Source organism: Grampus griseus (genome assembly GCF_964374135.1).
Source record: "Grampus griseus genome assembly, chromosome: 1".
In the NCBI taxonomy this organism is placed as follows: Eukaryota; Metazoa; Chordata; class Mammalia; order Artiodactyla; family Delphinidae; genus Grampus; species Grampus griseus.
The window spans coordinates 52,717,736-52,744,926 of record NC_139017.1 but is presented as its reverse complement, the minus strand read 5'-3'; the positions used below and the strand labels follow the sequence as shown (position 1 = coordinate 52,744,926).

At 39.2% G+C, this 27,191-nt stretch overlaps 1 protein-coding gene across 1 annotated transcript; it reads right to left on the bottom strand.

The window, feature by feature from the left end:
• Positions 1 to 8,300: 8,300 nt before the first annotated feature.
• NTMT2 (N-terminal Xaa-Pro-Lys N-methyltransferase 2) lies at positions 8,301 to 25,928 on the bottom strand (the record flags this gene model as incomplete). Its single annotated transcript, XM_082658321.1, is given in 5 exon segments — positions 8,301 to 8,442; positions 8,444 to 8,561; positions 9,317 to 9,566; positions 15,088 to 15,263; positions 25,775 to 25,928. Coding segments are annotated over 5 exon segments (840 nt in total).
• Between the last annotated feature and the right edge of the window lie 1,263 nt (positions 25,929 to 27,191).

Here is a 27,191-nt window from a genome sequence, read left to right as displayed (position 1 = left end):
AGAGGCCTCACAATCCTTTGCCATCAGTCCTTCATCCTCCCTGGGTAAAGGGAGACTGCAGATCTCCTTGTACATGTCTTGGCAAACGTCAACTCTTCAGACCTGATTCTTTCCTGGGAGTTGGTGTGGGGAGGAGGGGAAGCAGTGGGATGGTGAGGGCAATAAAGTCTCAAGATCTAGACTTGTGGAGGGGAGACAGAGCATGTGAGGAAGGCTTATCTGGGCTGCAGATCCAAGATACGTTCTCCAGCCTTCCTTTATACACAGTAAAGTAATATTTGATCCTTGATTCCTGAGTTTATTTCTAAATTGGGTAAACCATTTAGAGGAAAGAATACAATTGGTCCCTCAGAATCCTCACCAGTCTTGAAGATACTTGAAGGAATGCTGAGTCCCATGAAAGAAATAAATATCTAACTGCAGAATTAGGTGCACTCATTAAGACTCTGCTGTGTGACTGCCTATTAAAAGATGTGTAATTGGGCTTCCCTGGCGGCACAGTGGTTGAGAGTCTACCTGCCGATGCAGGGGACACGGGTTCGTGCCCCGGTCCGGGAAGATCCCACATGCCGCAGAGTGGCTGGGCCTGTGAGCCATGGCCGCTGAGCCTGCACGTCCGGAGCCTGTGCTCCGCAACGGGAGAGGCCACAACAGTGAGAGGCCCGCGTACGGCAAAAAAAAAAAAAAAAAAAGATGTGTAATCTACCAGGGTATCTTAGTTGTTCTCCTTTATTTCCTAAACTGGTAATAGGTAACATATTCTACCTAGTGACTGTAGTTGAAAATATTCAAGTTTTTCTTGATTCCTTTTTCTCATCAAAATCAACAACTCCTATTGATTTTGCCTTCCCAGGGTTTCCTCTGTTCTTATTACACTGCTTAAGTTTAGGTCCTTTAATCCCTAGTTTTAATTACTGCTGAAGCTTTCTGGTTGTCTTCTTGCCTCCAACCCCTTTCACATTGTAGCAAGAGTTACCTTTGTGAAATAAACCTGATGAGGTCAGTGCCCTGACTAAAAATCTTAGGTAGTCCTACAACCTTTTGCCTGTAGGACCATCTGAATGTACAAGACCTATCACAATCTGCCCCCATCTACAATCAGCAAGTTCACTTTCTTCCATCATGCTTTATGATGTCCCAGCATCTCTACATCTGTAGCACCATGCCCCAACCTGATACCCCAACAAGATTTATATACTCACCATTTCTTCGTATATGCTATTAAATGCCCAACCATTTCACTATGCCTGAAACATTGTTTTGCAGGCCCCTCTGACTCAAGAACAACACTTTTATCCACGGCTAAAATTTAAATCTTATGGGAATTTGGTACCCTTCGTGCTCCTCATTACTATTTCCAAACGATTCTCATTCTCTTTCCTCCCTAGACACTCTCAGAGTTGTCTCATATAAATAAATTATATTACTCATTGCTCGTCATTGTTGATGTCGCTAACCATCCCCTAGATAATACCCCTTTATTTCCCACTGATTTTAGTTCTTGGTTCACTTTCACTCTCTCCAGTACTGCTAACGTCTCAATTCTTTGAAGATTGCAATATACACAGTAGACGACTCAATCCAACACTCTAGACTCTCAGTTTCTTGAATTCCTCTCTTCCAGTGATCCAGCCTTCCTCCACACCACCCAGGCCATTCATTTATATATTCAGAACCCTAGACCTTCTCATTACCAGTAATCTCTCCATAATCTCCATTTAATTCATTCCATTCTCTAACCATAACGTCCATCCATCCCTCTAGTGCCCCAGTTCCAACTTCACCAGGATCTCTAGTCCACTGATCTATCTTTTCACTGTCTCTAACCTTCTTAATAGTCTCTCTTTCTCCTCTCCTTATTCATCTTAAATTCCACAATCAATCAATATACTCACTTCTTTTCATATACCCTCAGTTCCTTGTTGTACTCACTTGACGAAACCACAACCCTGGTTAAATTCATCTCTTTACCTAATTTGTGCCTTCATTCATGCAAAAGAATGCACTGAAGACAAATGCTCTTGATTATGAACCTCAAGTGAACCCATATGCTGCTTGATGATCGTATTATTTTTCTCCCATCTAAAGTCAATTCCTCCACTTGCAAACTAGATCCCATCTTGTCTTACTTACTCAGTGACGTTGCTCTAGCAATTCTCCCATTTCCTCTCCTCAATCACAGATGTCTCCCTCTCTACCAAATCTTTCCCATCAGTCTACAAACTCAATCAAATTACTTCTCCCACCTTAAAAACAAAAACAAAAAACCCTTCTCTTAGCCCTACTTCCCTTGCTTGATACTGCCTTATTTGCAAATATGTTTCCCTTTCTAGCAAAACTCCTTGAACAACTTGTCTATATTCATTCTCTACAATTCTTTTTCTCCCATACTCATAACTGCTCCAATCCAGCTTTTGTTCCTACTTACTTATCAAAGCTGCATGGTCAATTCTCAGTTCTCCTCTTACTTGACTTATTGGAAAGAGTTGATATAGTCAAGCCCTCTGTCCTCCTTGATATACATTCTTCACTTGGCTTCCAAAACACTCCACTCTAGCTTGACTTTATTGTTCATGCCTTAGTCTCCTTTGCTGTTTTTTCCTCTCCTTCCCAAACTCTTAACGTTTAACTGCTCCAGGGCTCACCCTTTGTCTTCCTATTATCACTCGTCCTTTTGGTGCTCTCATCCAGAATCACAACTCTGAATACCATCTCTATGGTAATTTTCCATCTCCAGCCCAGACTTCTCTCCTGAACTTCAGACTTGTCTATTCAGTGAGTTCCTCAATATCTTCACTTGGTGTCATCTAAAAACTCACACCTGTTGACTTTAAGCTGTTCTGATTCCTGATCTTTCACCACGAGAATGGTTTCACTACCAACTTTCCCTACCTCAAATGATAGAAACTATGTTCTGGTTCAGGCCCAAACCTTTACTCTCATCTTTGACTTCCCTTTATTACACTCCCCCACACAATCATTTAGCAAACAGAATTGGCTTTAATTTCAAACATAGCCAGAATCCAAACACTTCTCACTACCATCAGTGCTGCCACCCTGGTCTGAGCCACCATTACTTCTCTCCTGAATTACTGCAATACGATAATTTAGGGATCAGGAAAGTTGTGGGGGGGTTTTGGTTTTGGTTTGTCTGTTTTTGTAAAAGGGCCATATGGTAAATATTTTCTGCTTTTCAGGCCATATGGTCATTGTGGTAACTCCTCACTTCTGCCATTATAGTGCAATTGGGCATAGCTGTGTTCCAGTACAAGTTTAGTTACGAAAAAGCAACAAGCTGAATTTGGACCGTGAGCCATAATTTACCAGATCCCGGTCTATCTGGTCTCTTTGCTTTTATCCTCACCCCGACTATTATCCTTTCTCAACACAGCAGCCAGAGGAATCCTTTTAAAACACAGGTCATAACATGTCACTTCTCTGCTCAAAACTCTGCAAAGGCCTCCTTTCTCGATCAGAATAAAAGTAAGAGCCCTTTCCATAACGTACAAGACCCTGTGTGATCTGGCCCCAGTCATATCCCTAAAGCTCCTATCTTATTACACTCTCTCCCTCATCCACTCTGCCGCAGCTGCACTGACCTCCTTGTTGTTTCTCAAATAGTCCAGGCACACTCAAGACTTGGGGCATTTGCACCAGGTGCCCCCTCTTCCCCCAGGTGTCCATATGGTCAGTGCTCTTACCCGCTTAACTTTGCTCAAATGCCACCTCTTCAATAAAACCAATACTGGCAACTATTTGACATTATAACCTTCCTCCACGACTCTCAATCCCCCTCACTCTATTTTTCCCTTTTACTTTCCAAAAATTTGCCATCTAACATTAAAAAAATAATTTACTAATTTCTATTTACTGCATTCCTATTTCTCCTAGAATACAAGCTCCACAAGGCCAGTGATCTTTGGCTTTTATTCCCTGTGTAACCTGAGACCCTAGAGCAGTGCATGGCATATTTTTTTCAAAAAATATTTGTTGAATGAATGGAATCTGTGTGGCCTCCCTCAAATCCCAGAGATGTAGTGAGTCACTGTATTCTGTATATTACTTTAACTCTTTGTTCATGCTATTGTTTTAGTCCTCTTTATCCTGATTTATAATTATTTATGTATCTCTCTTGCCCGTTACAGTGTCATGATCTTCTTGGACATTTTCTGTATGTATATTTGCAGTAAGTAATACAGCCTGTCACACAGCAAAAGGACAAATAATGCCAACTTAATGAACATACAAAGGTGCTGTATGTGTGTAGTTCTCTGACACCAAATCATTAACTCTGCAAGTCAGTTATTATTTTAAAAGTCTCTCCTCAACCCCCGCTCTAGATACAAGTATATACACACACTACTAATTGAGATAATTTAAAACTATTTTTCACATATTTGCTTAATTAACTTGCAGTGACCTCTGCAAAAGCACTGGCCTCTGATGATTATAAGAGGTAGTTTTCTGGCATAGACACCAAAGCATCAAAGAGTCAGCTAGAACTAAGGAAAGCAATAACACAACTGGTTTTAATTACTCATGACAGGCAGCTGAGTATATCTGACACAGGTCTTCTCCCCAATACATCACTCAAAACAGGCCAGTTACAGGAAATGGTGGAGAAAAAAAAAAAGCCAGAATGGGGCCAAAATGTGTCCACAATATAAAGCAGATCATCTTTCACGTGGATGACCTTGTTCATTTTGTGTTATATTTTTACGATGGTCCTGAATGTATAAAATTGCTGACCCCTTAAGACTTGGCATGCTTCTATACTGATGCTGAGGAGGGGTGGCTCAGGTTCTCAGAAGAGGAGATAGGTGAAGACTGTGCCTATTCACGAGTCACTGTATAAACCAAGGGGTCCTCCAAAGTTAATCTAGAATGGCAGGCATGTTTGTGATGAATTCATCTGTGAAGTAGAGGTGAGCAACTTCTACGTCTCCTCAACATTCACAGAAGGATTAACTTCATCTAAACCTGGTTGCTTCTTTGGACTTGTTGCTTAGCAGGTAACAGGTGAGGATTCACCTGTGAGTCACTTTGTTAACACCTACTCACAATTTTAACATATCTCTCTTACGAGGTACATCCTCCCACCTAATGAAACGATGGTCTTTGGTTGGCCATATCCTTGAGTTGGCTCCTGTTGAAAAAAGAGGTTTCCTAATCAAGCAGGGTTTTACCGCAGGACCTAATTTTCTTGCTAAAGTCTCCTCCCAGATGCTTGTATGATGCCTGAGCTCACTGTCTTCTTATTTCTGTGCATTTCCTGGTTCTTGCCAGCTTGCACTGTTTGATCACTCTTTTGTCCAGTCTTGCACATTCCAGTGCTCGTGGAACTTCAGAAGCCCTTGGTTTTTCCTGCTGCTTTGCTGATTCCTGTTTGATGCCTCCAGAAACACAGACTGCCTCCTGAGTCTTTCTACTTTTATACTTTCAATAAAAGTTGGAGTCCCTGTAGTGTGCTAGGGCATATGCTAAAGACTGAGACTCTAACATGAATGCTCCATTAAGAAGCTCAGAATTTAATAGAGGAAATGGCAAGTAAGCAGGCAATTACAATGCACATGATAAGTACTGTAATACGTTAAGCAGAGGGTATGAGGGTAGCATATAGTAGCGGCACCTAAGCCAGCACCTGGGGGGTGAGGGAAGCTTTCCTAGAGCCAGTAACATCTATGCAGTCTGAGCCAGACAAAAGAAGAATGAGAGATGTTCTACGCTAAGGAAGTAACGTCAATAAATGCCATGAGCCATAAATCACAGCTCCTTTAGAGATCTGTATGTATTGGTAATTAAGTATGGCTGCAGGGGATGTGGGAAAACTGAGGCTGGAGAGGGAAGCCAGGGTTAGATCACAAAAGGCTTTATATGTCATTCTAAGGTGATGGGAATTCATCGTATCAGTGATGGGGAGTCACTGAAAGTTTATACATAACATGGTCAGATTATGTTTTAGAAAGATTGGCATCAGCGTGGAGAATAGATTTCACCATCTAGCTACTTCCCTGAACCTGGCCCGCTTTCTTGCCTGCCCTGTCTTATCTTCCTTTGACTCTAAAGGGCCCAGTTCGACACCCCTTTCCCTATCAGTGTCCTTAAACAAAACTAATGATCAGAATCATTTTGAGACCTTACAAAAATACAAGTTATTTGATCCCATTTCACAGAATCAAACTCTCACGGAGACAGAACCTGGGAATCTCTATTTTATAAAAACTGCCCAAAGGATCCTGGGGCAGTTGGACTATGGACAGAATTTGTGAACTAATGTAGATTGTCACTTATAATACAACAGAGATGTGTTGATAAACATTAGCAATGTGTATGGCTTACTGAATTAGATTGAAGATGGCTGGAGTAGGTCTCACTCCTAATGTCTCCTTTCTAAAGCATTAGAAGACCAAAACAATCAGCCCCTTACTTGGAACCTCAATCTCTTTCCCTCGTTCTTTGAATAACATGTCCAGACCTTCACGTGACCTGTTAGGCAGCATGATTTGGCTCCGATGGCCTCACCTCTCAAGCTACTCTTCCCTTTACCTTGTACTAATTATTAACTTGTTATAGATAGGGGATATTGATACATTTACTCACCAGTTTCTACATTCTCAATTAAATTACAGATAGATATGGTGTGGGGAAACTTTGTGAAACAATAAAGATCTGGAAATTTTCTAAGGAGAATAGAAAATGATTTGATTTAGGATGAGAAAAGGACTGCTGCTCAACTTCAAAGACTCACCTGAGTTAAAGATCATACATCCATATTCATAGGACAATTCTGTTATTTCCTCCTTGAGGAGCCAAGGAGCAGAGAAAATGGACAATTTTGTCAATCAGCATGTGAGTACTGGCAAAGCGTAAAGTCAAGAAGTAAGAGAATAAGGGTGCTCAGGTAAAAGAAACAGAAAATTCCTGGGATGGGCCAAAAAGGAAGATTCAGTTAATTTGCTCCAAGACACAAAGGATGAAAACCTGAGTTCCCTTGTTTTGTCATACTACTTAGTCTGTTTGGTAATGATCCCCCATTTTATTTAATTCTGGTCTCTGGCTTCTCCACCAATGGTTCTAACTCACATTCTGTTACGTTACCCTAGAGCACTGTGAATAACATACTGCAGCTGGAGGGTGCCAGTGGCAGAGTAAGTGACATAATTTTCCAGGACATAAATGAAACTACCTAGGTAAGGTTATATCAAGGTAGTAAATGTTTTATAACAATTGTTTTCCTCCTAAGTTACAGATATGACTTACAGACATGTTTTTTATGGTGATAGCATATCCATATAATAGACTTTCTTTACTTAAATTGACTGCATTTCATAGGAGACTCAATATATATCAAAACACAAATATGTCCTTCACAGGAAGATATTAGAGTGTTTTAAATACAGTAGCTGTTATATTTAAACATTCTGCTAATAAAAATTAATTACATTTTTGTTTTTGAAAGATTTCAGATTATTTTTAATTAAACCAATGCCTTAAATTAATCCAGTTGGTTCAATTTTCAGGCTTATCATTTCGTTTCTCTTTCCAATGTACAGTCATATCAATCAAGGAAACAGGAGCAGCTGCAATGAAGCAAGTTGTGTTGGAAGCCAATGGCTAAAATTAGATTATCAATGACATTTACTTATATGTTCACAGCTGAAATTTCAAGGGTAAAACATTTTCTCCTGAAAGGAGACACTTCCCCATCACTGGAATGCAGACCTTTGTTATCAAATTATATCCATATTACATCACTGGGTGGTGAAACTGACCCAAAATAGAAAGTGAAACCATAGTCTTTTGTTCTGCTAAAGCTAAAGACAAAATTAAGTAATGGAATTGTTTTTATAAGATTATTTTGACTGTTGCCTTCTTAATTAGGGGGAGATTTTTATCTAGAGAAGTAGTATTCCCAAGGAGGAAGGAAGTATAATGTATCTAGCATGAGGGCAGAGAAAGGTGGTCTAGGCTTTACCCCACCCACCCTAAACTACTCTATAATGCAAATCTTCAGAGACCAAGCAGTTTAGATTTTGTGAATGTTGCTCCCTTTTCTGTTTTTTACGTACACTTTAGCAGTTTTTCCAGATACCACTTTCCATTTCTCTTTTGGAAAATCCACAGAGTGTGAGCATGTACTTACATAATTAGTGGAAACATGTACATATTACATCAGTCATTTCCATACATGCTGTAGTCCCTTCCCTTCACTCCTACATGAATTACAAGGGGCACCTCAGAGGAGAACACCTCTTCCCAAAGCACTACTGTGCAGTGCAGCCGTTCACTCCCACTGCTGGTCAGGAGTGTCCATCGCTATGCAGTGCAAACATCCACACTGGGATGCACTGCTCTGGAAAGCCGTCCTGCTTCTCCTGGCCCAGCACCACTAGCCCACTCTTCCTAATGAGGCTCTGGAGGATGTCCATATCCCGAGTCACACAGATGGAAGATGCAGCCCACCTGAGCCACACTGTCCTTCAGTATGATGATGCTGTTTTCTTTCAGGTCATGTCGGCACCGGGAAAGAAATGCAAGAAGGTCTTTAACCAACAGGTGAGGCCAAGTAAAAGGGGGAACAGGATGAAAGGGTGGGTGGGAAAGGAGGTGAGTAGGAAAGATGGACCAACCACAAGGCTACAAATCAGGAGCTCATTTGTTCACTCATTCATGAATTATTTAATAGCCTGAATTGTTTTGCTGCAGGAGGCTTTGAGAATTTAGATAAGAGGACAGGTATCTTCTTTGAGGTGAATCAGTGTACGCTCTAAAAAATAGATATTATCTTACCTAGTCTATCTACCTCCCAGGCACAAGATAAACTATTGCTCATCCCTTGGGTTCCCTCCATGTCCCGTGGACAGCCGAACTCTGTCATCATTCCTCTGTGTCTCACACACACACACACTCAGACCAAAATCCAATTCACCGCTGTCTCATTTCCTGGGAATTTAAATCTAAGAAAGTCTAGTTTTTCCAGTAAATGGGGATAGACTCTTTCTGTCCCCACTTTTTAAAGTTTTTCAAATATTTAGGTTTCTTCTATGATGTAGGTTGGTCCGAAGGCACTCCATCCCTAAGGATGGGAATTGTCAAGCTTGTTCAGAGGATGTTATGGGAGAAATCTGGAGGACCAGAGCTTTGGGGGAGTTCCCATGATACCTAAGGCTAGCTAACTGTTCTAAGCACAACTATAGCCAGATCTCCCTTTGTGTCCTTGTTCTGCCTCCACAAATCCTCTAATCAGCCCCATGTGTTTTCTTCTTCTCTATCTGGAAAGGGAAGAATGGCAGATGCAATGCCATGCAGGACTAACCAGAGACCCACTGAATCCAGATGGCATCATATCTCCCCAGTGGGGGTGTGAATTCCTTCAGACTGTAGCAGTGGTAGGTTTCTACCTTGTCCCCTCTGACCTGCAGGTAGTTCTGTGCCATGAGGAGGAACGATTTCATCATGTCCACAAGTTCCACAGTGTTGAAAACCAGCAACAGGACATGCTTGCTGACCCTTCCTATCCCAGAGCCGCAATCCAGGGCACAGTCTGTCCCAGCTCTCCCAGGCCCCTGCAGAAAGGTACCTTGTGGAATACTTCAGGAACAGACACTCACCCTGAGTTTGGACACTCAATTACCTCCTTAAATAAACTTTATTTGGGTCAATTTCATATAATTAAATGTACTATTTTAAGTATACCATTCAATGAGTTTGGACAAATGTATACAGGCACGTAAACACTACCACAATCAAGTTATAAAATATTCAATGACTTTTTTCAAAAAAAATCTAATCATGTCTAGTTTTTGCCTTCTTTATTTTATTCAATATAGGTCTTTCAAAGAATTTCAAAATAGGATTTTAGAAAATAATGTCTTAAGTTTGAAAACTGGGTAATTTTCTCTAAGATAAATGGGCCTTTGAAAGCCCTATGAAAATAGAACTTTGTTAACTGTAAATTTGGGTCAAACCCACAGCTAAATGGACCTGCACCATAGCTTATTGCCTTGTTAAAAAAAAAGAGAGAGCAAAGCAGTGAGAGTCTTTCAGAGTTTTAAAATTACTTTTCAAATTCATGCAATGAAAACATTTCAATTCATACTGGGATGGATAACTGAAATTTTATTTTTTTCAGAACTGATTTTGGGGGCTCTGAATTATCTACTATTCTTGTGTGGAAGATAATTTTTAAGACTTGAGCTGAGGAAATGCAAACTGTTCCAGTCTCAGGCCAGGATTTTACTTCAAACTCAGCCTCAGTGACACACAGCACATTCATGAGGATAAAAGGTGGTTGCAGCAAAGTCCCCTTGTCTCTTTTCATGCTAAAAATTGTTTTCTGCTTTTATACCAGAAGCTACATGATTTATTGGGCACAAAAGCCCTGAAATTTTTTTAAAGTAAATCTCTGCATTAAATTAACTGAGGGTGAAAGATGGATAGGGGGTAGAGATAGGAGGAAATCAGCCAATAAAAACTTTCTCAAACTTGCTTCTATAAAGTAATATACACATATACATATATACATGTATGTATGTGTACATGACCAGTATATATCTGATATGTATATGTGTATATATGTGTATGTGCATATATACATATATATGTATATATGTATATGTGTGTGTGTGTGTGTGTGTGTGTGTGTGTATATATATATATAAGATTCAGCTGGTCTAAATTATTTGGTCACAGTTGGGATGGCTGCTGAATAGGTTTTGTGCTAGAAATTACAGTAACAAGATACTTGAAGTTGTCAATCAAGATCTTAAGGAGAAAGTCTACTCTTGATTTCTCAGGACCTAAGGGTTTAAAAAAAAAAAAATTGGCTAAGGATCAAAAGGTGAAGTTTAAGCAGAAGGAAACATCAGAAACACTGCTTTCCAGTCCACTCAAAAGGCCTTCCTTACAGCAAGAACAAAGAAGAACAAAAAGTGAAGTAATTGTAGTTTCTTTTCAGAGGAAATAATAATAATCACAATTTATTGACTGCTTGTGTGTAGCAAGCTCTTTGCATCCATAATAACTATAGTAATCAAAAAGCCCCACAAGATAATGATTATTCTCCAATTTGGAGATGAGGACCCTTAGACTTTTTTAATATCACCCAGCTAATGGCAGAACTAGAATTTGAACAGTGAACTGTGTGAATCCAAAGCCATTTCTACCTTAGGGCTGTCACCTCCAGTGCCACAACTCTGGTTCCCTTGTTAGTAGCTGTCTAATGTTATGTTGAAGAGAATTCTAAGGCTTCATTCAGACTTACCAGGAAGAGGTCTATGATTGATTAGTTATGTCTGCCTTGATGGGAATGGGAAGTGGTAGTACATGTGCCACTTGTTTGCCATTCCTACTTACAATATGCTACATCCCTCATTCAGATATTATAATATAAACAAAGCTAATTCATTAAAAGGCCTAGGCTAAAGTTTTATGTTATGAAGGCCATAAAAGTAGCATCATTTAAATAAATTTATAACATAAACAAGATGGAGGGAAATACAGGGAAATTATTTTAAGCTACTGAAAATGACTTCAGTTGAAATCTGTGTGCTCAACTAGAGATTCTCATTATAATTTTTTCTTATCATTATTTAGCCCTAAAGCCTCTACTGATCGTGTTGCTCACATTATTATAGTAAGTGGTTTTAAAAATTGAACCATGGGACAATAAAACAGAGACAACAGAGATCTATGCCAGAGGATTTCAAGAAGTTTAAAACAGCCTAACTCCTTTTTCTCAATGAACAAATAACTATGAAGCTGTTCTGGTTAAAGTGAGGCAGGGCCTCACCCACTCAGCCTTTCTATCATTCTCCCAATAAGCCCTTGAAGGATATCAGTACAACCCTGGAGTTTTAAAACCATTCATGTCTAATCTCCCTACTTTTTCAGACAAGGAAACTGAGGCCCAAAGAGGTGAAATATTTGCAATAGAACTTCCTTGAAAATGCACATCCTCTGATGTGTATTTTTCATCAACTTAGATGTGTGATATCTGACCGCAGTTATCCTCGAAACAAGTTATTTACAAATACAAAAGATGCCTTTCACTCAAATCCTGAGCACCTTAGCCCTTCGCCACTACTGCCTAGTTCTCTTTATTGCATATCACTCCACATGGTTGGCACTACCTCTCATATCCTGGCACCACATTTATTCCTCTGTCTCTCATTCACATGCAGCACCTCTGAGAAGGGACATTTAAAGGCTGATCTTGGGAACAACATCTCTAGCCTCTTGGATACCATGGCTGCCCACTACCGTGATTGGATTGAAATTTGATGCTCTTCCATGAATGTGACCAGAACTACATACAATGTGTGATTTCAAAACAAGATGTTTTGTTATTTTCATTTATTATCCTATCTTCATATTTATGGATTCATATAAAAAAGTGAAATATTCTTAGAAATTTCATTTTCATTTAGATTCTGCCTATGTATTTTGTCTTGAAGAATATTATTTTACCTTCTTTCCATTGGAGTTTAAAACTAAAATGAGGGCTTCCCTGGTGGTGCAGTGGTTGAGAGTCTGCCTGCCGACGCACGGGACACGAGTTCGTGTCCCGGTCCTGGAAGATCCCACATGCCGCGGGGCGGCTGGGCCCGTGAGCCATGGCTGCTGAGCCTGCGCGTCTGGAGCCTGTGCTCCGCAATGGGAGAGGCCACAACAGTGAGAGGCCTGCTTACCGCAAAAAAAAACTAAAATGAAAGTGCTAAATGCCACTTCATAAAAACCATGAAATACAAGTTAGCCCCCAATTTTTTAGTCATCCAATCTCTGAGAAATGTCAAGAGATAAATATCATCAAATACCAATTACTTTTTATAAATTTCTATTTTCCCCAATAGACAGCTAGAAGTAAGGAATGTTATCAGCTATGCTGTTGACATCATCTTGGTATCATTTGTTTATTTGCTAAAGTAAGCACATTTGCAACAAGTTTAAACACCTTTTCCCACTGTCTCATGTCACTAAGTGTTGAAAGGAAAGAAAAACTTTAAATTAAACAATCTGTCTTTTCCCAGTTGACACAAGGATAAATCATGTCAGATACTCATATTCCCTAACTCCTTGTATCTTGACCTGGATACTAATTTAGCATATTATTAAGGTCAAAGTACCAAAATATCATTTCTTTAAAAAGACTGTGTTTGTACTTAGTTAGAGGTCACAGCTTCACAATGAGCCTAGTCTACTAAGAAGGACTCCTTATATTTGTTTGAAAAGAGCAGGCTGCTCTTTTCCAACATAAATATGCAAGCACAAGGCTGTTTCCTTTCCCGGGTCCATGGGCGTGTGTATGGGCTCTGTCTGACCAGCATCCCTGTGGTCAGTTTGGCATTCCACATGGAGTGACAAGACAGCTGGATTACTAACTAAGCTTCTGAAATGCATTGGGATCAAAGTCAGCCTCACCATGAGGCAAGCAGGAGGGATTGCTCTTGGCCAGACTGGAGGAGAATTGAGGTCTGTGGTCCACACACACACACACACACACACACACACACACACAAAGCAGGGATTTTTCTGCTTCATGAGACAAATGGAAAAAATATGTCGTGGATAAGAGCAGGGAGTTTGGTGTCAGACAGACCTTGCCAGGCGTAAGTCCTAGCTCTGTCTCTTACCAACCGTGTAACCTTAAAAACTTATTTAACCTCTCCAAGCCTCAGTTTCCACAACGGTGAAAACAAGAAATGATAATAGTACTTACCTCACAGAATTATTAATGAAGAGTAAATAAGACAGTGCTTCTAAAGTGCTTATCAGAGTGACTGACTATCTCAGAAAAAGTGCTCAGTGAAATCAGTCAGCAACACTCATTTAAAAATATTCCAGGTTAACCTGACCTAGAAATAGCCCCAGCCAACATCCCTAGCTCCATAGTCTTTATGGCCACAGCTGATGTCCACTTTGGCCCAATGGGTGCTCCATCATTATCCTTTTTTCTATACTCAGGCAAAGGGTGCTCCAGGGAAGTTGGATGTGAAGTGAACCTCACCTCAACACTAGGGATATTATTAATGTTATGCTTCTAAATAGGTTGACAACATAACCCCAAATATTCATAATATTCTTAATGTTTCCTTCATTAGAATAAAATGGACTCCAAATTTCAAACAAATGACTTCATAGTGAATTGGAACAAAACCTATTTGCTGGGTAGGACTTTGTTCTCAGTAGAACCAACAATAGCTTCATTGTGTGGGTTAAGTCTATTCTAACAACTGAATGAAGCTCCTTAAGATATAATGAATGCATTTTATGAAAGCTTGTTAGTAGTAGTAGTAGCAATAAATTAGATTTATTGGGCAATAATTATGTGCACTAAAGTAAGCACTTGACTTATATTATCTCATTTGAGCTTCACATTATCCTATTACGTGAGTTCTGTGGTTATGCCCTAGTCACAGGTGAAAAATTGAGGTTTAAGAGCATTTAAGGAATAAGCCCAAGGTTGCTTATATAGTAAGAAGAACTGTAATGACTCTAGAGCCCAAGATTTTGGCCCCTACAGTATATGATCCATCTTCATATGGCGTGGAAGTAAGGAAGTGGAGTTTCACCCAACACCAAGTCTACAAAGGGATCACATTCTTTCAAGGCAATGTCCCAACTATGTATAGAATAATATAAAGAGATTCTACTATACTTACCACTTTTAGACTGAACATAAGCTTGCATTTCCTTACAACACTGAATTTTTATTACAGGGACTCAAAAAATCACCCCAAAATCTAAAATGGCATGATCTCTCATCAATCACCTGGGTATCAACTGTTTATCTATGAGACTCTGAAAGAGAAGTCTTCTTAATCCACTAATTGTAATATTAACGCTGCTAGTTCACCTTCCCCTGTAGCATAAGAAATTAGCTGGTGCTAAGAGGGTGAAATGCCAAGTGGGACAAACCAGTCATTTAATGTGACCTATCCTTTCCGAACATCTTAAAACAGGCTTTCACACTACACTCTTGGCTGAGCCATATGGCTTTAATATGACTTAAGCAACAACACAGAAGCATGTGAGCTCAATGTTTGCAAGGACTTTGCCTCCTCATCAAACTGCAGTTGGATAACTCACCCCAACGAATTTCCTAAGAAATTCCCGAGAGGCCTGGATATCTGGGTTGGACAGTTCGATGAAATTTCCCATCATACCCTCTTCTGTAGCTGGTACTTCTTGGTAGAAGAGTTTAGCTCTGGCATAGAAGTGCATCTCACCATTGATGACTTGACTTGTTAAAGCATACAATTTCACTGCAAATGAAATATTATTAATATTTATCAGTATTTAAATGGCAGAACAAGTTTATTCTTATCATGCATTGAATTTCCTCTTAGAAGCCTGCAAATCTGTGCTGTGGGAGAAAAGGTATTAGTTTGATGTCAGAAGATCTGGGTTTGAGTTCTGGCTCAGTGACTTACTTGCTATGTAACCTTGGGTAAAGTTCTTAACTCCTATGATCTTCAGGTATCTCATGCATAAATCACAATCATGTGGCATTTTCATGATTTAATAACACTAGAGTTTAATTTTAAAAATAGCTTGTCACTGTATTAAAAGAAAGCTGAACAGTGTTTGCTAGAGTAGAATAAATAATATCGCAAGTTTCAAAGTAACTTTTACCTTTGACCTCCAAATATTTTATGAGAATTTAATCACTAATCTTTACTTCTAATCATGAGGTAGATTAGGCATAGCTATTTTTTCATCTCTTTTTTTTTATGCAACTCATACCCAAATATCTCTTTGTACCAACATTACAGAAAATGGGTTTGAGCTCTATCTTCTGAAAATAAAATAATAAAAAGAAATATAATATTTATTGAGCAACTATTCTGTACCCGGTAGTGTACTAGGCATATTCACATATACTATGTCATTTCATTATTTCAGGTATTTTAAGACATTTATTTTTAGAAAAACATGTGTTCTACTTCTGAGGGGTAAATGAGTATGCATTTAAGTGTGTTTTTTAAACCAAAAGGCACACTTGCAGATATAAAATATTTTCATTAGAGGATATTCAGAAGGAAATGATAGAAAGTGAGATAACAGGGAGAAACTTATGGTTCAAGACTGTAGGCTGAATATATGCATTTGTCCTCCCTGCTTCCCCGTACTCCCCAAGAATCATTTTAATAAACTCAACCCTTAACAGTGAAGAAAATGAGAAGGGGCCATCAATGGATTCATGATTTCAACAAATTTCTGGAAGACAAAAAACAGATAAAGCAGATGGAACAGAGCTAAAGAATTTACAGCGGGCTTCCCTGGTGGCGCAGTGGTTGAGAGTCTGCCTGCCGATGCAGGGGACACGGGTTCGTGCCCCGGTCTGGGAAGATCCCACATGCCGTGGAGTGGCTAGGCCCGTGAGCCATGGCCACTGAGCCTGCGCATCTGGAGCCTGTGCTCCGCAACGGGAGAGGCCACAACAGTGAGAGGCCCACGTACCACAAAAAAAAAAAAAAAAAAAAAATTACAGCTCAGGATAGTTGCAAAAGGAAGTAAGAGTTAATAAAACAAAAAACTCTGTCTACAGGCCAACTGGTGAGGCAACCAATGCACTCCCCACAAAAGTGACAAGCAGCACAGCTATAATCCTAGGGAGGGTAAATATGTCTCTTCTCTAAAAAAAAGGAAAAAAAATTAAGTGCCTTAGGAGAAAAAGACCAGTTAGTGTTGGAATCCTAGAACACTACTCATTCTGGCATATAGAGGATTCCAAGTACCTCATTTCCTCATACTCAGAGTCTCGCAAGATCTACCGGCAAATGTAGAGCTTCTTGTCATCCTTTCTATTCAGTGGAGAAGTATATACAGAGGAAACCTTCTCCATTACCTAAAATCATTGCCCCTGTCCTTCATTTCTAACTATGGATAAATAATGATTTCCAAACACATGGGGGTAAAATGGCAGTCTGAAAAACAAAGATACAGATAGACAATCAAAACTGACCCCAAAGGAAATAGAAATAATCCAGGAAATGAATGAGAATTTAAACCAAAACTAAACAAAAACTTACACCCTTGAAGAGGTATGAGAACAGGTGCATCCATAAATCGAAGATGTCAAGAAAATGATAATTTAAAGAATAATAAAGAATTCTTAGAAATTAAAATTTTGATTACCAAACACTTTGGAATATAACGTTGAGTACATTATCAGGACATAAAGGAAAAGATTGATATGGAAAACAGAAGTAAAAAGATTAGAGCTATAAAGACTTAATTCATGTACTTCCCTGGTGGCGCAGTGGTTAAGAATCCGCCTGCCAATGCAGGGGACACGGGTTCGAGCCTGGTCCGGGAAGATCCCACATGCCGTGGAGCAACTAAGCCTGTGTGCCACAACTACTGAGCCTGTGCTCTAGAGCCCATGAGCCACAACTACTGAGCCCACTCACCACAGCTACTGAAGGCTGTGCACCTAGAGCCTGTGCTCCGCAATAAGAGAAGCCACCACAATGAGAAGCGTGCGCACTGCAACAAAGAGTAGCCCCCGCTCACCACAACTAGAGAAAGCCCGCACGCAGCAATGAAAACCCAGCGCAGCCAAAAAAATATAAATAAATAAATAAATAAAAGTTGAATGAGTTGAAAGTGCTAAGTACATTCCATCAGTGCTCAGAATTCAATGAAAAGAATGAGCTATAATCAAAAAGAAAATTTGAAAAATATTTTTTAAAAAAAGACAATTCAGAAGACCCAACATCAAGCTAATTAGGATTCTCAAAAACTGAAAATGGAGGGAAGAAAATTATTACAGAAATAATAGAAAAAAATTTCCCAGAGCTGAAAGAGACTATAAGGTCCCAAAGTACTGAGCAGTATGGATTTAAAAATACTAATAATTAAATAAAAGTCACATTTATATACATCCTTAGGAAATTTCAAATCACAAAGAGTAATGAGAAGATCATTAAGTTATTTAGAGGGAAAAAGTTTGTTGACCTTCAAGTAGGGTTGCCAGATTTAGCAAATAAAAATACAGGACACACAATTAGTTTTGAATTTTAGATAATCAATGGATAATCTATTAGTATAAATACAGTTGAAATATCACACATTGCATGGGACATACTTATACTAAAATTTGTTTGTTGATTATCTTAAATTTAAATTTAGCCGGCCTTTTATATTTTATCTGGCAACCCTATGTTCAAAGAACTAGAATCAGGCATATAACACAGATCTCATCAGAAACCCTGGAAAACAGTGGAGCAGTGTCATCAATATTCTGAGGGAAAATTATTTTGAGGCTAAAATTTACCATTCAAATGGTGAAAGAATAGTTACCTCCCATGGATTCATCCTTCAGAAGTTTTTTGCAGCTATATTCCAGCCCAATGAGGGTTAAAATCAAGAGAAGATATACAATGAAATTAACCCAGGAATCCAATGAAAAGAAATACCAAAATGACAGATACTATCAGATCTAGAAAGAAATCAATTTATATTACAACAGAAAACACAGGCTTTAAAAAAATATCTTTAGGAAGTAGAATGAACTGGATTCTGGGTAATAGATAGTAGGTAAGAAGTAAGGAGACATAGTGATATTCTTAGGAAGACATATTTTTAACTGCAATCAACAAAAATAAAAGACAGTTGAAAGTTCTAAGTAAAATATACAACAGTATAAAAATGTTACAATCAGGATATGAAGCAAACCAAAATATGACACAATTTTATGTAGAAGGAGTATAAGAAAAGACAATCTATTTAACCTTAACTAGGAACATTTTTCTTCAGGTAAACAAAGATTGTGACATTGGACTAATGCACTACTTGGCTTTGAATTGAACAATGGTTACATAATCCCAAATTTTGATTCTAAAAGTTAAAAATCCAATAAACACTACTACTATCCATTTTAGTATGCTTCATCTGTGGAGTTAAATCAGTATTTCCCAAATTGAAAACACTGGATGTGGCCAACATTTGGACCCTTGAATGATCATGAATTTGCTAAAAGGGGTACAGGAATCAGTTCCCATGTACTTTATTTCCTAGAGACTAACAATGTTATATACTATATCTCCCATATATATTAACCAACAATAGGTTGTCATTTTAAAAATACAAATCTTTTAAAACTATTAATAATACATAGATTTTTTGACATTTTATACTCAAGTTAGTTACTGATTGAGAAAATAAAACATTAAAAGGAGCACCCTCATGTTCAAAAACATTGGAAACCACTGACCTACACCAGTCCCGCTTCCCTAGTACTTGGTAAAGTGTTGTGTAAACAGGTAGCTCAAGAAATGCTGATAATTTCAACAGGGACGACAAAAATTATTCATCGCCATGCCAAAAACATGACTGTTCCAAATTCTTCTGTATGCCTCAGAAAAGCAGGCTAGGAAATCACAGCTTACCAAGTCTTCCCAGAGTTGAATGCTTCTTGAGATCACAGGCAAGCCACAGCCCAGTACTCTCTCGTTGATCCAACCAAAGCAGCAAAACAGCCACACTCATCATCACCTGGTTAAGTCAACAAGTTGGTGGAGTTTATTAAAACCCTTAATCTGGAAATGGGAATGGTCCATTATGCCAGCAACATTTAGACTACAAGTGAATGCCAAGCTCAGCAGGGGTCAGACTCAATAGGTAAGTTTTTATGGTTATGGGCTTGTCACCTAACTGACAGGAACATTTCACTAAAAAGATAGATGAGGTGTAATGGCCAGCCCCAGGTTCTCCCTTCTTGATAGCTCCTGCAATGGTGCCAGCTGATTCAGATAAGGTTATCAGTCATCAGCCTGTGCCTTTTTATTACAGAAATACATCTAGTGGCTTATTCTTGCATGATTGCAATGTTTTTGTGAAACTTGGGGTAGTCTAAGACAGCGGCTAGACACTCTATTAGTTCTTGATATAATATGGTACTTATTTCTTGACCTACGTTATAAGCTGAACTCCCAAGGACCTTCCAATGGCTTACTTGTTACAAAAATAAAAATAAAGTATATGTGAATTTGCCCTGAAGAAGAACAAAGATCTCGTGAACTCTCTAAGAAAAATTTTGTTGAGAGATAAGTGTCTATGTTTGCTGAGTAGCTTTTTCTTTTTCTCTTTTTAATAGTTGGATATAACTATTTTAGACTTTATTCCAAACTTTAGACCTGTTTGTCAACTGAAAATTGACCTGGGAGTCTTCAGAGGATATGTAGGCTAGATTTAAATGGTAAGTTTGAAATGATCGGAGATAGAATATTGAATCAAGTTAGTCTATAAGAGAAAAGAAAGTCCAACTAGAAGATGCCCTTATGAACTGTAAGATCTTCCATAAAAGAGGTTTGTAGGTGATGACTTCTCATTTTAGCCATTAAAGAAGAAATGGTAAAAATTTAAGGAAGGAAGGAAGGAAGGGAGGGAGGGAGGGAGGGAGGAAGGAAAGAAGGAAGGGAGGAAAGAAGGAAGGGAGGAAGGAAGGAAAATGTACTTGGGCACAATGGAATATTACTCAGCCATAAAAGGAAGAAAATCCTGCCATTTGTGACAACATGGATGGATCTTGTGGGAATTATACTAGGTGAAATAAATCAGAGAAAGATAAATAATGTATGATCTTACTTACATATGGAATCTAAAAAAAACCAAAGTCATCTGTGTTTTCACCAACAGGAAAGGGTAGGAAGTGGGATTTTATCAATGTTCCTGGTAGAATCCAAGGGTCTGTGTGTGCCAGAATGCTAGAAAGTCATCATTAACAAGTCTCAGAATTACCCTGACAGGCTCTCTAGGTTTTATTTCTTCCCTGCATGCTTTAGGTGTCTGGTGTTTCTTGCCTCTAAAATAATGCACTGCCTACCCTGAAAGTTTTAGTGGGTTTTTTCCAACTGAGAGCTATTTCAGTGTTCCCTAAATTCTTTTCAGCCTTCAACACAAATAACGTAAGCAGAGGTGGGAAAGGAGGGAAAATACACTTTCCCCTCTTTAGCAAGAATGTACTCAAGCTCCCACCACACATCACATCCCCTGCCCACTGGGCTGAGTGTCTTCGTAACTCTCTATTCCAACTTTAGTGTTCTACCTGACCCACTGTCAAATTGGAAAAGGTCAGAATTCAGGTGAAGATACTGGGGACAGATTTTTCATGGTGAGATTTTGCATCAGAAGAGTCAGAAGCTGATTCAGCAGTCACCACGCCTCCTCTGCACCTCTGCAGCATCCTGTAGTGGTCTCTATCATGACTTCCACATTCCACAAAAATTATCTGTGTGGGTCTCTCTCCTACACTGAACTCTCAGGATAAAGCTCTATTTTATTTTCCTTGTAATCCTGGGACTTACAATTACACTTAACACATAGCAGACCTCCTTTAAATGTTCACTGAATAAAGGAATATTGTCTAGCTTTCTGTTCTTTGAATAATACACAGGTTCAGCAAAGTAGTGAATGGCTATAAGGAAAAACCAGCATAATCACAAATAAGTCACACTTTTTGTAGTTTACGAAAAACTATAGGAGGATATATCTTCTCTCCTAATTAGGCATACCCAAATAATAAAAAATATTAACTATCACTGATCAAATATGTATATATGTGCTACATATGCTAAGCATTTATATCTAACTGAATATGTAAGATAAATGTGATTATCTACAGAAGAAAACAGGGCATCAAGAGGTTAACTAAACTGCCAGTGAGTGACACAACTGGGATTTAAACCTAGGTCTATTTAAATCCAAAACTCATATTTCATCCATCTAACACAGTGTATCTGAAAGTCTGCTAAATAAAGGGAAATTATCTGGTTCTTCATTTCTTTAAAATGAAAAAATGATCTTACAGCATTGGCACTGCAAAGGTAACAATAAACATTTGGAAAATGTATCACTGTACAAAAAGTTGTGCAGCAATGCCTACCACAGGGATGAAATTGATTTGAAAAATGCCAAGAGTTGTATGCTGAGTTTCATTTGGAAGTTCCAAGTGTATTATAGGAAATGTTTTTATTAATTCTAGTTTTTAATTGCGATGGCAAAGGTGTGGCCATTGTTCTCAATTTCCTCCTCAGAGCCTAATTCTTCTAAAAAGGGGTAAGTGAAGGGGGGTTGGTTACTAACCATTAGTGGGTACCTATGTTCCAGGCATTAGGCTAGGCACTCTCAGGTCATCTCTTCACACTCTGATCCTCACAACGACACTACAAAACTGGGATTATAATCATCATTTTACAGGTAAGTAATGAGAAAATCAGAACGATTTAGTAACTTACTCAATATTACACAGAAATGAAGTGTCACAGCCAGGCCCTAACCCAAACCTATTTAAATGCAAAGCCTTAAGTCAGAAAGAGAAAAACAAATACCATATGCTAACACATATACATGGAATCTAAAAATATAAGCGGTTTTGAAGAACCTAGGTGCAGGACAGGAATAAAGATGCAGACCTAGTGAATGAACTTGAGGACACAGGGAGGGGGAAGGGTAAGCTGGGACGAAGTGAGACAGTGGCATGGACATATATACACTACCAAATGTAAAATAGATAGCTAGTGGGAAGCAGCCGCATAGCACAGGGAGATCAGCTCGGTGCTTTGTGACCACCTAGAGGGGTGGGATAGGGAGGGTGGGAGGGAGATGCAAGAGGGAGGGGATATGGGGATATATGTATACATATAGCTGATTCACTTTGTTATACAGCAGAAACTAACACAACAATGTAAAGCAATTATACTCCAATAAAGATGTTAAAAGTAAACAAATAAATGCAAAGCCTTTGTTCCTTTTGCTAAACCACGTGGAACTATTGTTCTAAATGTGAAGTTAAACTAAGCCTTTACCAATGTCCAGGAGTAATAGATTCTTGCTCAATATATAATTAATAAATATTCACTGACTTCTATGTACTAGAAATATGCTGTGGATAGTGCTAGAAGAATTACTGAGGAGTAATTATATGAACATCTCCAATTGGGCCATATATAGGCCCCTGCTTGCACTGATATACAAACTGGAGATTTATATGAATTGTTTTCCTATTCTACTTCTGATTTGTTCACAAACAGCCACCTTTGGAAAATTCATTGACTCCAAGCCTCCAACTGAATGTGGGCTGGTAAAACTAGATTATAGGAACCTGCTCACTGGCTGCCCATCTTGTTGATTATCTCAGCAGAAAGCCAGTGCTCCTCATAGACTATGTTTTGTATTCCTGTCAATTCAAAAAAAGTGGTAAAACTTACATTGCTCCTCTCATGTGTCAAGTCGCCATTTACAATGGGAGGCAGCAGGATTTTGTGGTTAAAAAAGACAGACCATGGAGCTAGACTGCCTGGATTCTAATCCTGCACTACTTACTTCCTCTGTTCCTCAGATATAGGGTGGAGAAAATAACGGCACCACATAATAGAGCTGTTGTGAGGATTAACTGAGATAATATATGTAACCCACTGAGAATAGTAATAAGCTTGCTCCCATTTCTTTGTGAAGACCTGTTGTATTCAATGGCATAGCTAACTTTTCCATTGGAGATTTTGAATATGCATGCTCTTGCTTCTCCACGAATCACTGAGGCTAGTCGGGGATATTTCAGCAAATGTCCCTATGACTGAATGTCACTGCCCGGTGAGCTGGTGTGAGCCTGGCTGCCTAACACAGGCAGTTGGAGGGAGGAAGGAAGGAAAGAAGGAATCAAAGAGTCCGGTTAGCCACTGTTCTCCCCATAACTACCCCAAACAACAAACTCTCTGTGCAGACTCTACAGTAGGGTTCCCCATCCTTTTAAAAGAAGGGCTTTATTTTCATTTCTATGAAGTCTTGAAATCATCAGGAGGAGGGAAAGCCAACTCTAAAACACTTCAGTGGGGCTGAGTTTTATTTCCAAACTGAAAAGACTAATATCCACTGCAGCCTGAAAACTCCCATATAGCAAATTAAGCTTATCATCTTCAGTAATGGCTGTTCTAAGGAAGGCTACGTGATGACTTTAAAAGAGATCTGACTCTAAGGAAGGAGATAAAAAGCTAATGTTTACTGAGCGTTGGCTAGTTTCACATATATAATTGCATTTAATCCTCCAACAGCCCCACAGTTTTGAGGAAAATGATGCTCAGAGACATTAGTAACTTGCAGAGGTGATTTTCTCTACCACTAGCAGTGCCAGAATTTGAACTCAGGACATTGGTAACCTGCAATTAATTATTAGTAAAGGGCCCTTAATTTGTCTAATAAATATTTATTGGGGTCTTTTAATTCATCTTTAGCTACTTTCAGAGATGAGTTTCTTTTCTAATAGTTATTTTTAAAATTGGGCAGTCATCTGCCCCTTAGTGAACCTCTCATAAGTTATTGTAATTAATATCTTTCTCCAGACTAATGCAACACGAGCCAACAAGCTACTGTTATTGAGGTGTGGCCCAAAGAGTGTCTCCAGAAAAGCAATCCTCTGACAATATGTGGAGTGGTCAGAACATCATCACCTTCCAAATAGACTGCTCTAACTTTTCCATTTGAATACAAATGAGATGTACACTATGTCCTAAAAGAATTACTCATGTGTAGTGCTATCCACCAGAAAGAGTCCTGGTCTTGGGTTCTTGCTTTGGTATCTAGATGAGACCTATCTAGATTAGATCTCATCATCTCTGAATTTTCTTTTCCTCACTTGAAAAGACAAGATAGGGGGCAAGAGTGAGAAGGTGGGTGGAAAAATAATAATACCCTATCTATCGCATAGCATGGCTGTGAGGATCAAATAGAGTCATGAATGCGAAATTTTTATAAGAAATATATATAAATATAAGATGAAAGTATTTGTATGTCTAGAGTTAAAGATTCCCTTCAGAAATGGACTTATAGAAAGAGACTTTGGTAAGCTGCTAACATAGTTTTGAACGCAATACAAAGAATTATGTAGCTCCTTTCACGTCTGGAAACCCTGGCCACATCAAGTGTACAATGGGGCTTTCAGCAACCTTAACAAAGCAGACTGGGGTTGATACACACTGTTCCTGCTTTCACGGGGGGAAAATATAAATCAAAGGGAGATACTTTACTCCTTAATCGCAAGTTATTTCCTCTTCAGTGTTGTTAAGAGCGCCCTGAAGTAACCATTTTCACAGAGGCTGAGAAAAGTGTAGACAAACCAGATAAGCTTTTTATTGCCCTATTGTCCAATTCCTGAAAACTAGAGGAAATAACTAAAATGGAGACAGACTACAGCCCAGTTTTTTTCTTAATATTCAAAGACCAAACTAAAATCTGCTCCTTTTAAGCTCTTGGACTATTATTGTAATTTAGAAAGGCCAGAAAGGATTATGTGGAGTGTGTACTCATGCATACAAACACACACACACACACACACACACACACAGCCGCACACACCAACAACCTTGATCTATTATTGTTTAGCCTTTTTAAAAAATTCTTTGTTGATATGCTTCTGTATTAATATTCTCATCTTTGAGTTACCTAATTTGCCCACCTCTAAATTTTTGCAAATACTAAAAATGTCCTTCCAAACTCAAGACTGACACTCAGGCAACCAACACCCAGAGAAGCAAGTTACCCATGTCTGAGGTGCATGGAAGTCCCCAAATAGAGGCTTGTCCCACCAGGCAATACTTGGTCTTTGCACTTTCCATAAAAGAATGCCATTGAAACATTTAAGCCCACGGACATTGGTTGTGTGTCCTTTTTATCTGGAAAGTGTCCTTGTTCTAATTCCTTTTGCAAAAGCCCCACAGTCTCACACAGTTGCTCCAGTCATTTCTTGTCCCTTATCTAGTAGCTCTGACTCACTTACCCAGGGGAATATTTTCCAGCAGGTAGAGATAGCTCTGAAAGAAGTCATTGCAAATAGCTTTGTGAAGAATAAAGGACATGCTATGCCGACGGAGCTCATCATTGGTCTTCTGCCTGCGGGATCTGAAGGCAAAGTGGGTTCCCAGGTAGGCCATGGTGAAAGGGGATAATAGTTATTCCTACAGAAGAAGGAAGCTTGTCTGGCTGTTTCTTTGAATTAACTTTCTCTTCCTACACGAACTTGAAACTGTCATTTTAAACCAGCCCCTGTCCATCTGTATCAGGAGAGGTGTCACGGGGATTGGGGGGAGGGGCGGCAGACACGGGGAGGTCAGACACTTGGCACATCTACCATCTGATTGCTCGGCTGACACCACTCTAAGTCAACAGGTGCTAACTAAAGATGAAAACAGGCTGAGTGAGATCCTGCTTCATCCAGGAAAAAGCACGCCTCCCTCCTTTAGCTGCCACTTCAAACAGGCAGGAGCACAGCTGGCTAACACCCTGAATACTTGCTTTAATTTGATTCCTAAATTGGAATAGCCTAATTTCCATTTCAAAGAGTTGTGAATATTTTGCACGAGATCCAGTTCCCTGATTTCCATCACTCCTCCTGGAATGCCATAACCTCAAGTTACAAGGACCCTTCAAAGTCATCTTAGCTACCCACACTTCTTTCATCAGTACAGTTTTGCCCAAATCATTTCATAGAGATGGATGTGTGTTTCCCATTTTTAAGGATCTTCAAGAGACACAATTATATGAAAGCCTGTTCTGATGTTAAATACCCTTCTCTGTCAACAAACTCTTCCATCTAGCTTGCTCTAAACAATACCTAGTAGTATAAGCCTGTTTCTTCCTCTCTGCCTATAATGGATATGATTTTCCTCATAAGTACTCATTTTATTTCTGTACTGGGTATCTTCTGATTGTCCCTCCAGGTCTGCTCTCCACTCTCCCCACATTACTGTGTGCAACTGGAGACTGGACTATATTGACAACATCAGTGAACTTCCTTGCCTTCTGGCTTCTGGTTGGGCTCTGCCAATGGGTAGTGCCAGCAGGAGGCTGGAGGAGAGTGATTCAATGTACTTATTCCCCTGACACCTTCCCTGCAGAGATGCCATAGGCTGACTGCTTCCTATGGTGAAAAGTCATAGCTCCTGTCCAGGGGTCTTCTTATACAAATATCCTCTCCTAGTTCTGATATCTGCTTCCTCCTCATGCTGCTTCAGGCCTCGGGTGAGTGATACACCAAGCTGTCACAAACCCTGGAATAACATGCTATTCCTTGTAATTTCTCTATACTTAACTTACCACACCTTTGTAAATAGTCCCTTTATTAAGCTGGCTCAAATTCTCAATTTGTGAATGTCATACGTTTCCTGTAGGGATAACAACTACCATTTTAACCCTCC